Source organism: Camelina sativa, chromosome 4, assembly GCF_000633955.1.
Source record: "Camelina sativa cultivar DH55 chromosome 4, Cs, whole genome shotgun sequence".
Lineage (NCBI taxonomy): Eukaryota > Viridiplantae > Streptophyta > Magnoliopsida > Brassicales > Brassicaceae > Camelina > Camelina sativa.
Window position 1 is genome coordinate 6,841,125 of NC_025688.1, and position 14,026 is coordinate 6,855,150.

General features: G+C 35.9%; 1 protein-coding gene and 1 pseudogene across 1 annotated transcript; one reads left to right on the top strand and one right to left on the bottom strand.

The window, feature by feature from the left end:
- On the top strand, positions 7,098 to 8,360 carry LOC104783626. The gene is made up of 3 exons (XM_010508761.1): positions 7,098 to 7,309; positions 7,523 to 7,589; positions 7,671 to 8,360. Exons 1-3 carry the CDS (start codon positions 7,098 to 7,100, stop codon positions 8,358 to 8,360), a joined length of 969 nt encoding a protein of 322 aa, XP_010507063.1.
- Positions 9,312 to 9,844, bottom strand: LOC109132658 (annotated as a pseudogene).

A 14,026-nucleotide genomic window follows, 5' to 3' on the forward strand; every position in this document is an offset into this window, starting at 1 on the left:
TTTTTTAGAGAAGAAGAAACACTAACTTTGATCCATTGCTTGATTATGTTTGATGATAGATCCAAGTCTTCAAATTGATTTTCTCCTCCTTTTGACCTTTCTCTCTTATGATTCCTTTGATGGACAAGGAATCCACACTATTCTATCTTTCTATGTTTCTTTTGTTGTTGTTGTTTTGTTACCACCATATTAACATGATATTCGTTCACTTCTTATATGTGACGAAACATCACTAGTGAACCCACGTGATCATTCACGTACTTTAACAGCCACTTATGTATAATGACCTTTCATCTAATTAATATAATACTGCAAATTAATTACACGTTATCATATATACGAATATCATGGAAAGATATTAATTATATATATTGGTAAGGAAGGAGGGTTATTAATACACCCAATTCTAATCATTAATCGAAACCGATTCATCACGGTATCGTCTTATATATTAGAATTCATAAACGTTAATATGAACTTGAACTTTATAATTAAACCGAAAAACACATAGGCCACATAGAATATAAACTATGCTTACAAAAATTGCTATGAAATTAAATCTATGATTATTGTTTACAATCTAAGGTTAAGCTTTAAATTTTAGGATTTAGAGTTTAGGGTTTGGAGTTTAGGGTTTAGGATAGGATATAATAAATGGTTTCATGCTTAAGTTTTTAGGGGATATGATGAGGTTAAAAAATTTTTGATAGTTAACAATGACTACTTCGCCAAAACACAAGTAGTTTTTAGTAGATGTGTATAACTCATCGTCCATATGGACTCGATTTTATGGACATGAAAGATTAAAATCGTTTGATAGTTAACCATGACTACTTTACCAAACCACAAATTGTTTGATTAAGTAGGTATTAGTATGTTTTTTTCTCTGATCATCTAAAAATAATTATCCATTTATGCATGTTAATCATCTACATAACAGCGAACAATTATTTAGCTATAAATGGATAATGTATATTATAACTATTCACCTTTAATATAGTAAAATGGATTTTAAACTATAGAAAATATAATTATAATGCATGTATGTATGGTTACATGCTTTTGAGGTTAATGTTTAAGATCGAGGAGACAAGAGTTATGAGTTTTAAATTTAGAGTTTCATGATTAGTATTATTTTTTTAGGTTTAGAGTTTAAGATTTATGGACAACAAAAAAGAAGGTTGAGTTCGAATACACAAACTATTAACTCATACATTCTCATATGGTTTGATTCATATTGGGTGTTCATTGTTGTCTCATATAATTTTACTACCCATCCAAGTTTTTCCAACACACACTATCATTTACCAAATAACACATTTACAATCAAAAATGGATAGTATTAAATATAATTTGAAACGACCCAAATAAATAATAAAAAGAATAAATACTCTAAACTAGTGATCTCATACCAACTAGACACCTAACCACATCCAAACCAAACAGCGGAAAATAGACAATACCAATAAATAGCCAATAATAAATAACCAATATTAAAGCATAACAATTAACCAATAATCCAATCAACATAAACACATAGAACCAGCAATCCTAAACAACATTCTAGGACTCAACTCTAGCAACCTAGCAATGCCAGACAACAACCAATCGAGTCTCTAGAACATCCTCATCTTCATTGCCTTGATTCCACGTTCACACTTTGCCTTTACCTGCACCACAAACACAAATTGAAATGCATGAGTATTTTATAAACACTCAGTAAGGCAATCCTCCCATCTACTGGGCTATACACACAAGCAATAGAGACATCTCTAACCATCAACCAACAATCAATAACCAACAATGACAAACCAAGATTTTGCATCGACCAACGCCAACCATGCATCGACCGACACCAACTGGGGTTGCATCGACCAACACATGCTTGCATCGACCGACACAAGGTTTAGTTGCATCGATCGACACACACAATGCATCGGCCGACGCATGCTCGACCAACGCCTCCACATGGCATCGACCGATACTTTTAGGTCAAACGCGCCGTCCTCGCATTTGCATCGACCGATGCACATGCCGAGCATCGTTTTTCCTCGAAGCTTCTCGCCGGATCTTCGTTCCTACAACCATCAAACTCAATTCCAAGCCACAAGAAAGCTTCACAAAGTCCCGAATAACATTCTACCAATCCAAACAATACATAAACAAGCAGATCAGAGAAATCTCCATCTTAGATAAGTCATGGTCATGCACTTACCTTTGCCAAGAAGATTCTGAACCTCAAACAAGCAAAACAATGCTCCTAGGAAGCTCCTTCAACGATCCCAGCTACAGATCTCTACATGAACAACTTCAAACTCCTAAAATCTCACCAAGAAAACTTCAAACTTTTTTCTCTCTTTTCTTTTCTCTCAAAAACGGCCAATCTCTTCGAATGAGAGAAAAACTCGAGTTAAGAGTTTTTCCCTAACCCAAAACGCAGTGTTTTACTTAAAACATATCGCACAAAACCGACCTTGCATCGACCGATGCACTACTACCATCGATCAAGCACATTCCAAACCGGGATTCTAGTTCGCGGATGTTACATAATTATACATAAAAATTATATTAATATAAATCTTAAAATGAAGAAAAAATGTAATTATAATTCATTGTAAAAAAAACTGGTTATCGAATTTTAATAACTTCTAAATATCCTTTTTATCAAAAAAAAACTTTTATTATCTCGTAGCCATGTGATATATTTCCATCTAACGGTCAAATTAATAATGCATAAGAACCATTAGATCTCAATGATTTCTTCAAGAATCATTTTCCAGCCATTGCATCGTTAGTAGTAGTACTAGTTATAAATGGACAAGTCCCACACACAACTAATGTCTTTGGTTTAGTTAACCCCCTCTCACAAAATTAGGGACAAAATCTCTAAATTTTAAATGGGAAAAATGCCGAAAAAAATCCCAATTTTCAAATTTGCGACGAAAAAAGCCTAGACTTTCAAGATGTCATTTTAATCTTCAAGTTTGGGTTGACTTTATAATTAAATGACGAATTTTTGTTGACCTGGCCATTTAAGTCATCGTGATAATCACCGTTAGAAACCCGAAAACATAGTTAATTAACAGTTAACGGTCTCCGTCAATCACAAAAACGGCGTCGTTTCTCTTAATGAAGAAACTTATAACCCCCAAATCGATTTCTAGGGTTCGAAAACCCTCAAATCGATTTCTAGTTCGAAACCCCCAAATCGATCTCCAATCACAAAACACGTAAAACAAAAATCTCTCATTCTCTAAAATCGAAACGAAGTCCTAATTGGATGGCAAGAACCCGTGGAGGAGGACCGAAGCTTCCAACTCGGTGGTCAATGAGACTGAGTTCGTCGGAGACAGTGGAGACAGAGGAGGTAATGGAGACGGTGGAGACAGCGGAGGCAATGGAGACAGAGGCAACGGTTCGCAACCCATCTGAGAGTGAGCCTGGTTCAAACCCACCCGAAGCAGCAATTGAGATTGGTCAACCGATACTAGAAAAAGAAAAGGAAGTATCGAAAAAGGAAGAAGGGTGAAGATATTGAAGAAGATTGTGAGGCTGTAAGTGGGGATGATTGTACGGTGGCTGGCGATGAAGACTATGGTGAGATTGGTTACGCAGACGAGGTAAACGGAAATGAAAACGTAGAGGAAGTTCGTCAATCTGACAATTTGGCCGTTGTAGATGTAGAACCAGTTGTAGGTGTGGAAGACAATTGTGTAGGAAATGTAGGTGTAGAAGAAAACAATTGGGATTCCAATATAGGAGAAAATGTCGAAAGAGATGAAGATGATGCCGGTGTCGAGGAAGAAAATTGTGAAGACTTTGAAGCCAAATTTGGANACATGCTTTTGAGGTTAATGTTTAAGATCGAGGAGACAAGAGTTATGAGTTTTAAATTTAGAGTTTCATGATTAGTATTATTTTTTTAGGTTTAGAGTTTAAGATTTATGGACAACAAAAAAGAAGGTTGAGTTCGAATACACAAACTATTAACTCATACATTCTCATATGGTTTGATTCATATTGGGTGTTCATTGTTGTCTCATATAATTTTACTACCCATCCAAGTTTTTCCAACACACACTATCATTTACCAAATAACACATTTACAATCAAAAATGGATAGTATTAAATATAATTTGAAACGACCCAAATAAATAATAAAAAGAATAAATACTCTAAACTAGTGATCTCATACCAACTAGACACCTAACCACATCCAAACCAAACAGCGGAAAATAGACAATACCAATAAATAGCCAATAATAAATAACCAATATTAAAGCATAACAATTAACCAATAATCCAATCAACATAAACACATAGAACCAGCAATCCTAAACAACATTCTAGGACTCAACTCTAGCAACCTAGCAATGCCAGACAACAACCAATCGAGTCTCTAGAACATCCTCATCTTCATTGCCTTGATTCCACGTTCACACTTTGCCTTTACCTGCACCACAAACACAAATTGAAATGCATGAGTATTTTATAAACACTCAGTAAGGCAATCCTCCCATCTACTGGGCTATACACACAAGCAATAGAGACATCTCTAACCATCAACCAACAATCAATAACCAACAATGACAAACCAAGATTTTGCATCGACCAACGCCAACCATGCATCGACCGACACCAACTGGGGTTGCATCGACCAACACATGCTTGCATCGACCGACACAAGGTTTAGTTGCATCGATCGACACACACAATGCATCGGCCGACGCATGCTCGACCAACGCCTCCACATGGCATCGACCGATACTTTTAGGTCAAACGCGCCGTCCTCGCATTTGCATCGACCGATGCACATGCCGAGCATCGTTTTTCCTCGAAGCTTCTCGCCGGATCTTCGTTCCTACAACCATCAAACTCAATTCCAAGCCACAAGAAAGCTTCACAAAGTCCCGAATAACATTCTACCAATCCAAACAATACATAAACAAGCAGATCAGAGAAATCTCCATCTTAGATAAGTCATGGTCATGCACTTACCTTTGCCAAGAAGATTCTGAACCTCAAACAAGCAAAACAATGCTCCTAGGAAGCTCCTTCAACGATCCCAGCTACAGATCTCTACATGAACAACTTCAAACTCCTAAAATCTCACCAAGAAAACTTCAAACTTTTTTCTCTCTTTTCTTTTCTCTCAAAAACGGCCAATCTCTTCGAATGAGAGAAAAACTCGAGTTAAGAGTTTTTCCCTAACCCAAAACGCAGTGTTTTACTTAAAACATATCGCACAAAACCGACCTTGCATCGACCGATGCACTACTACCATCGATCAAGCACATTCCAAACCGGGATTCTAGTTCGCGGATGTTACATAATTATACATAAAAATTATATTAATATAAATCTTAAAATGAAGAAAAAATGTAATTATAATTCATTGTAAAAAAAACTGGTTATCGAATTTTAATAACTTCTAAATATCCTTTTTATCAAAAAAAAACTTTTATTATCTCGTAGCCATGTGATATATTTCCATCTAACGGTCAAATTAATAATGCATAAGAACCATTAGATCTCAATGATTTCTTCAAGAATCATTTTCCAGCCATTGCATCGTTAGTAGTAGTACTAGTTATAAATGGACAAGTCCCACACACAACTAATGTCTTTGGTTTAGTTAACCCCCTCTCACAAAATTAGGGACAAAATCTCTAAATTTTAAATGGGAAAAATGCCGAAAAAAATCCCAATTTTCAAATTTGCGACGAAAAAAGCCTAGACTTTCAAGATGTCATTTTAATCTTCAAGTTTGGGTTGACTTTATAATTAAATGACGAATTTTTGTTGACCTGGCCATTTAAGTCATCGTGATAATCACCGTTAGAAACCCGAAAACATAGTTAATTAACAGTTAACGGTCTCCGTCAATCACAAAAACGGCGTCGTTTCTCTTAATGAAGAAACTTATAACCCCCAAATCGATTTCTAGGGTTCGAAAACCCTCAAATCGATTTCTAGTTCGAAACCCCCAAATCGATCTCCAATCACAAAACACGTAAAACAAAAATCTCTCATTCTCTAAAATCGAAACGAAGTCCTAATTGGATGGCAAGAACCCGTGGAGGAGGACCGAAGCTTCCAACTCGGTGGTCAATGAGACTGAGTTCGTCGGAGACAGTGGAGACAGAGGAGGTAATGGAGACGGTGGAGACAGCGGAGGCAATGGAGACAGAGGCAACGGTTCGCAACCCATCTGAGAGTGAGCCTGGTTCAAACCCACCCGAAGCAGCAATTGAGATTGGTCAACCGATACTAGAAAAAGAAAAGGAAGTATCGAAAAAGGAAGAAGGGTGAAGATATTGAAGAAGATTGTGAGGCTGTAAGTGGGGATGATTGTACGGTGGCTGGCGATGAAGACTATGGTGAGATTGGTTACGCAGACGAGGTAAACGGAAATGAAAACGTAGAGGAAGTTCGTCAATCTGACAATTTGGCCGTTGTAGATGTAGAACCAGTTGTAGGTGTGGAAGACAATTGTGTAGGAAATGTAGGTGTAGAAGAAAACAATTGGGATTCCAATATAGGAGAAAATGTCGAAAGAGATGAAGATGATGCCGGTGTCGAGGAAGAAAATTGTGAAGACTTTGAAGCCAAATTTGGAACAGCTGCGAGAGATGAGGTGGATAATGAAAATGATGCAAATAGTGGAGATGATATTTGGGAAGATGAGAAGATTCCAGATCCTCTATCAGACAGTGATGATGAAGACAATTGTGATGAAAATGGTGATGGTCATGAAGCTGAAGATCCTCAAGAACTTCTGAAGTTGGGGAAAACATTCAATGGCCCAGATGAATACAAGATAGTTGTCTTGAGGTATTGTTTGAAAACCATATACGACATCAAGCTTTATAGGTCACAAAGTTTGAAGATTGGTGCGAAGTGTTCTGCCACTGATGTCAAATGTCCATGGAGATGCTACTGCGCGTATGACAAGAAAAAGCATAAGATGCAAGTTAAAATATATGATAATGAACATGCTTGTGTGAGGTCAGGGTACTCGAAGATGCTGAAGCAAGGAAATTGCTTGGCTGTATAGAGAAAGGTTGAGAAGGAATCGCAAAATTACTAAACAAGAGATGGTTGCAGAGATCTTGAGGGAGTATGGTTTGACAGTGACTGAAGACCAATGTGCAAAGGAGAAGACCAAAGTTCTTAAAGAAAGGAAAGTGACACATCAAGAACATTTCGCTCGTATTTTTGATTGTCAAGCAGAGATCTTTCGATCTAATCTGGATACGGCATTTGAGATTGAGACTATACCGGGTACAATCATTGGAAGCTTACAAAGGTTTTATCGTCTATTCATCTGTTTTAAGTCACAAAGAGATTCTTGGAAGCATACATGCATACCTATCATCGGAATAAATGGTGTGTTTCTGAAGTGGGACGTTAAAGGTCACCTCTTAGCTGTTGTGGAAAGAGATGGGGATAACAGGATTGTTCCTATTGCATGGGCTGTTGTTAAGATCGAGAATGATGATAACTGAGACTGGTTTCTTAGGATGCTCAGTGCGAAGTTGGATCTTAAAGATGGGAAAAAATTCACAGTCATCTCAGACAAACAATCGGTAGGCCATACTAAATTATTTTACATTCAATCTTATGATAAATGTCATTGTCATTCTTACTTGTTGTATAGCTAATTACAGGGTTTAGTGAAAGCAATCCAAACAGTCATTCTAGAAGCTGAGCATAGGCAGTGTTCTAGGCACATCATGGACAACTGGAAGAGAAGAAGCCATGACATGGAGCTTCAGAGACTCTTCTGGAAGATAGCTAGGAGCTACACGGTAGGAGAATTCAATGGGTATATGCTGGAGCTAAAGAATTACAATCCAAGTGCCTATGATTCTCTACTGAAGACTAATCCCAGGACATGGTCTAGAGCATTCTTTAAGGTTGGAAGTTGCTGCAATGACACCTTGAATAACCTTAGTGAGTCTTTCAATAGGACAATCCGCCAAGCGAGAAGGAAACCGTTACTAGAGATGTTGGAAGACATTAGAAGGCAGTGTATGGTGCACAATGCCAAGAGATATATAATCGCTTGTAGATTGAAGACTCGATTCACGAAGAGAGCTCATGCTGAGATAGAGAAGATGATTGTTGGGGAACAAGCTTGTGAAAGATGGATGGCAAGACACAACAAACATGAAATAAAACATGGTGATATGATTTACGAAGTGGACATGAGTGCTCGTACATGTGGTTGTATAAAGTGGCAGATGACAGGGATACCATGTGTTCATGTTGCATCTGTCATCATAGAGAAGAAAGAGAAAGTTGAAGATTATGTTGTGGACTGGTACACAGAAAGAATGTGGGAGCTAACATACTAGGATGGTATTGGGCCTGTTCAAGGCAAGCTCTTGTGGCCAATAGTGAACAGATTAGGAGTTTTGCCACCTCCATGGAGAAGAGGCAATCCTGGTAGACCACGTAACCATGCTAGGTGAAAGGGGATGTTTGAGACTGCTTCTAGCTCCAACGCCACGTTATCACGCATGAACCGTATCATGACATGTTCAAACTGCAAGGAAGAAGGACACAACAAACAAAGCTGTAAGAATCCGAGAGTTACAACTCCACCAAGGAGAGGAAGAGGTCGACCAAGAAAAGATCAGGTAATAATCACAGTTGGTGTTTGTGTGTTTGTTTAGAATATTGAATAAATATTGATATTGTTATTGACTTAGAAACCGAGGATTATCTTATTTGGACAAGGACAACCGTTGGTTGGAGAAACATCTCAGGGACCACCATCTCATGGAAAATCTTCTCAGGGATAATCTCATAGACCACCATCTCAGGGAGCATCATCTCTTAGAGGACGATCATCACAAAGAGGAGGATCACAAAGAGGAGGCTCCTCACAGAGAGGAAGAGCACATATTCCACCAAATCAGAGAGGAAGAGCACATATACCACCACCGCAGACAGGAGGATCTCAGGATGCATCTCAGAGAGGCGGAAGTACTCAGACAGGAGGTTGGGTCCATAGTTTCAATGTTCAAGCTAAGAGGCTTTTGTTGATGCAGTTTATGTGTTTTGTGTTTTTTGGTTAGATTCAAAACCGTATTTGGTGTTGTTGTTTGACTGATTTGGCTTGTGTCATTAACATTTTAGGAACACAGTTTTGGTGTTGTTTTGTTTTTTATTAAGACATGTTCTATTAGGCTATTTTAAGACATGATCTAAACATGATCTTGTCTATTTCATTCACCACCTCCACGCGATTACAACACAAACAAACCGATTACAACACAGACAAACCATTTGTGAAAATACACTTAATAACCAAAAACAACTTTCTTCTCTTTTCCTTGACCATACATCACATAAACCAACATAATGGTGATAACACAAAGCCACACAAAATACAATTTGAAGCACACTTTACATTTTTGAAGTTCCATTTTGCTAAGCATTTCTTCATACTTTAATTCTTGAATCATAGCCTTTAACTCATTTGCCTCACATTGCTTTGCTAATTTCATTTGCCATGATGGCTACTCTAGGCAAAGCATCTTTAACTTCTTCAAACACGGCATCCTCAACCCACTTAAACAAGTGATTCTAATGCACATACAAATGACACATTATTAACTTGAATTGGTCAACAAAACGAAGAACAAGTTTATATACTTACATCTTTCTTGGTTGTCCACGAATTCACATCTCTTTTGCTGACACAACGGAAGAAACGTCGTCCCGGATTCTCTTGCGTCTTAAAAGTAAAGATAGTGACACCTAAACCACATACAAACTTCGACGGCACACCACGCTCACCGACAACACCGGATGTGACAGAGCTGGAACTCATTGGAGATCGATTTGGGGGTTTCAAACTAGAAATCGATTTGAGGGTTTTCGAACCATAGAAATCGATTTGGGGTTATAAGTTTCTTCATTAAGAGAAACGACGTCATTTTTGTGATTGACGGAGACCGTTAACGGTTAATTAACTCCGTTTTCGGGTTTCTAACGGTGATTATCACGATGACTTAAACGGCCAGGTCAACAAAAGTTCGTCATTTAATTATAAAATCAACCCAAACTTAAGAATTAAAATGACATCTTGAAAGTCCAGGCTTTTTTATTGTAAATTTGAAAGTTGGGAATTTTTTCGGCATTTTTTCCAATTTTAAATCAATAGTGTAAAAGTAAGAAAAAAATTGCCTCATGGACCAAAAAATGTTTTAAAATAAAAGAATTCATTTCTAAAGTATGTTATCTTATTATTATTATTATAAATGTTTTCACTATTGTAGAAAGAGATGTCGGCATTCCAATGATACTTTTTTTTTCACTAGAGCGTCTTTATTGATTAAGCCTAGTAAACAGACCAATATTACAAGCCAAAAGAACCAAATGTATAAAACAAACCAACTAAAATAAAAGCCCACATGCCCAATCATAATTTCTTCCTTGAGACTGAAGAGATTAAATGGAACACAGACCACGTAGCAAAAGAGAGACATGATGGTTGACACGTGGGAAGTCGAAGAATGGAGTCTCCGGTCACCGGCATACGGAAGTAACGCTGGAAAACTTCGATTCCGGTCAAAATCGCTGGAAAGTTATACTGAAATCTCGATCTACACCCAGAAAGTTACAGCGGATTCCAATTTTGCTGAGAAAATAACTCCAAAGCAGAGCTTCACCATCTTCGTCTTCAGTAAAGAACTTTCCAATCTCCAAGAAAGAAGATCTACATCATAAGCCTGCAAACCAAACAAACTCCATCGACCCATCAAACTTCGGCATAGATACATGCATCATCATCAATTACTTCAAATCAAACCAAATGAATGATAGAAGCAACCAAAATCGGATTCGAAGATTAACCGAATCAACTGAGTCAACAAAAAAACTAAAACCAAACACCACTGAGAGAAGGCAGCGGATCTACTAGAGAAAAGCCGGCCAAGCAGTGCTAAAGTAGCCACCGCTACCGGAGAAAGCGCTAGCCAAACCGGCGCTAAAGTAGCCACCGTTGCCGGAGAAAGAACTGGCCAACTTCATTGAAAAAACCGGAGATGCCAGAAGCAAGCCTGATAGCCGAGAAATAAAGCCAGAATATACCAACCGACGAACAAAAAGAAGATCGGAGAATTTCTCTCTCTCTAAAAAATCGCAGAGAGAGAAGAGAGAGAGAAAACCCAATTGCATTCCAATGATACTTACATTACATCATTATTTTTGTATTTATCACCGAAAAGTCCGATCTCCACTTATACAAATAGTTCAAATAACATTAAGTTAATTTTAAAATCGTGAAGTAGTACTATAAAGTTAGCCCACCATTTGCCGTATACAAATAGTGAATTATTATTTTTTTGATCATCTTCATTAAATAACCAAAGCATACCAAAGTTAAGAAACAAATAGAACACATCTTATTATCTTATTATATAAAGTTGGATTTTAAAAGTTACCCATTAAGGAGAATTAGACATTTGTGAGATTTTGATATTGATATAAACTTGGCACATGTTAAAATCTTATTAATGGCTAACTTTCAAAACTCAACTTTATATAATAAGATATATATTTCACAAAATTCGAAATTATAATATTATTTACTCATTTTTAATTTTAAGTTATTAATTCTACAAAAAAATATAGAAAAATAGATTAAAGAAAATATACAGTTAATTATTAATTCTAAATTTTATAAATACTCACTTCTATGAAAACATAGATAGTTTCATATTTAAATAATTTATTCAAAAACACAACTTTCAACTTTGTTTAATTGGGAATTTTTTTTTTAATGGGAAGGTAAATTTTGCATATTTTTTAAAACCAAAAATTTTCTCCTATTTTCTCTTTTTTCAATTGGAAATAGGTAAGATTAATATGTTAACCCAAAAAAAGATTAATATATGCGTCTTCTTTTTCTAATACTGTATTTTAAAATTTACTGTAGTATTTTCAGATTGTTTTATTTAATTTATATTTTCATCTTTGAATTATTTGGGATTCACATACTACCATGCTTATAATTTTCTATATATTCTTTAATTATGTCAAATTAATTTTCTTTTAATTTCTCTACCTTTATTGGTTGCACATCTCCAAGTGGTGTGAGCAAGCGTATCCGAAAGGGGCGTGGATTCGCCGAACGCTATTCTCATGCTCGTAAATACCATACACCTTCTCCTGAGTCATGAGTGTTCACCTCCTCGGCCTGACAGAAGACGCGATCAGGACAGGAGCTGGGATAGAGATATTAATCATGGGATATGGAGACAAACTGATATTTAGCATTGATCTTAAAATATTATATTTTGAACTTGACATAATTATCCTCAGATTTATCAACAACAAAAAAAAACAACTTATATCACCGTTTTCCCCCAAAAATATATTTTCACCAATCAGAATGATGAAGATTCACTGGTAGACTCACTGGAACTAGAGAATAAGTGGATCCCACTAAAGGTAGTCGAGGGTGTTACATTGGTTTTGGTATTAATAATTTATTTGCAAATTGTATAATTTTAATCAATGTTCAAGAAAGCGCTAGGCGTTAGCTAGACAGTTTTAGATGGTTTAGGCATTTACACTATAAACTAATATATATGATATTATAAACACAACTATACAAACTATGTACAAGAATAATAAAAAAATAAATCAAAAACAAAACAATAGATAAAAACATTATTTCAATTCATTTTAAATAACATATTAAACATTTATAATTATGTTAATAGAAATAAACCTTATAAATTTTAAATTTGTGCAATTAAAATTTTAAAGATACACTAAATTATAAATTATGTTTTCCCAATTATGATACTACAATTTTTGGCAGTCCAGTTATATACATATAAATACATTATTTTATATTATGTTAATATTACATAACTCAAATTACCCGGTTTTTAACATAAACTAAAAAATTTGCAGCGGAAGCAAACTACAACTGTTAATCGTGACTTTACGACTGCGCTAATTGTGTGTAAGTGTTCAACATAAAGAATAACCGGTTATCTATTAACACCACCACAAATCAAAGAAAATAACTGATGCAACAACCGTAATCAGAACCGGCGCAATAGATTTTGATGCCTAAAGCCGAAAAGAATTTTTTTAGACCTATTATTAAAAAAAGAAAACGAAAAACCCAAAAATGACTTATGTACAGATTGAAATAGAGAACTCTATGATAAATTAAGTGGGATTGACCACTACACTACAGCACACTTTTTTAAAAATGATGCTCTTAACATTTATATATTAGTTTGATGCTTAAAACACGAGCTTCACAAGCTTTAGCCACGGGCCGGACCTCCGTAATCATGCACGACATAATTTATGCACAACATCAACAACGATTTCATAATAATAAAATAACCGAGATTCTTTCCACTTCAGTGTGCTTTATAAATAAGACAAAAACCCAAAAACCTCTAATCATGATTCTACGAGAATCTTCATGCACACACAATATTATTCAAAGTGAATTAAACATTCATGCATGCATGAAACGATTTAGAAGAATATGGCAGTTACTTATACGTACGTGCCTCTTCGGATACGTTGATTATGCACACCAAAAATTCCAGAATTGATTACGAACCGTTAAGCACTAGATTTCCATGTCATACGTTAGATTAGTGAACTAAACAAATCAAAAATGGCTTTGATACCATATATAAATTCAGATTTCTATATTTATGAAATCTATATATCCCCAAGATCATCTAGAATTGATCTAATTCAACCATGAACACTTTTTTAGAGAAGAAGAAACACTAACTTTGATCCATTGCTTGATTATGTTTGATGATAGATCCAAGTCTTCAAATTGATTTTCTCCTCCTTTTGACCTTTCTCTCTTATGATTCCTTTGATGGACAAGGAATCCACACTATTCTATCTTTCTATGTTTCTTTTGTTGTTGTTGTTTTGTTACCACCATATTAACATGATATTCGTTCACTTCTTATATGTGACGAAACATCACTAGTGAACCCACGTGATCATTCACGTA

Coding starts and splice junctions, on each gene's coding strand:
- LOC104783626 (XM_010508761.1), top strand. CDS start 7,098: ATGGTTGCAGAGATCTTGAGGGAGTATGGTTTGACAGTGACTGAAGAC. Junction 7,310..7,522: donor ATCATTGGAAGCTTACAAAG/GTTTTATCGTCT, acceptor CTGGTTTCTTAG/GATGCTCAGTGCGAAGTTGG. Junction 7,590..7,670: donor TCATCTCAGACAAACAATCG/GTAGGCCATACT, acceptor AGCTAATTACAG/GGTTTAGTGAAAGCAATCCA.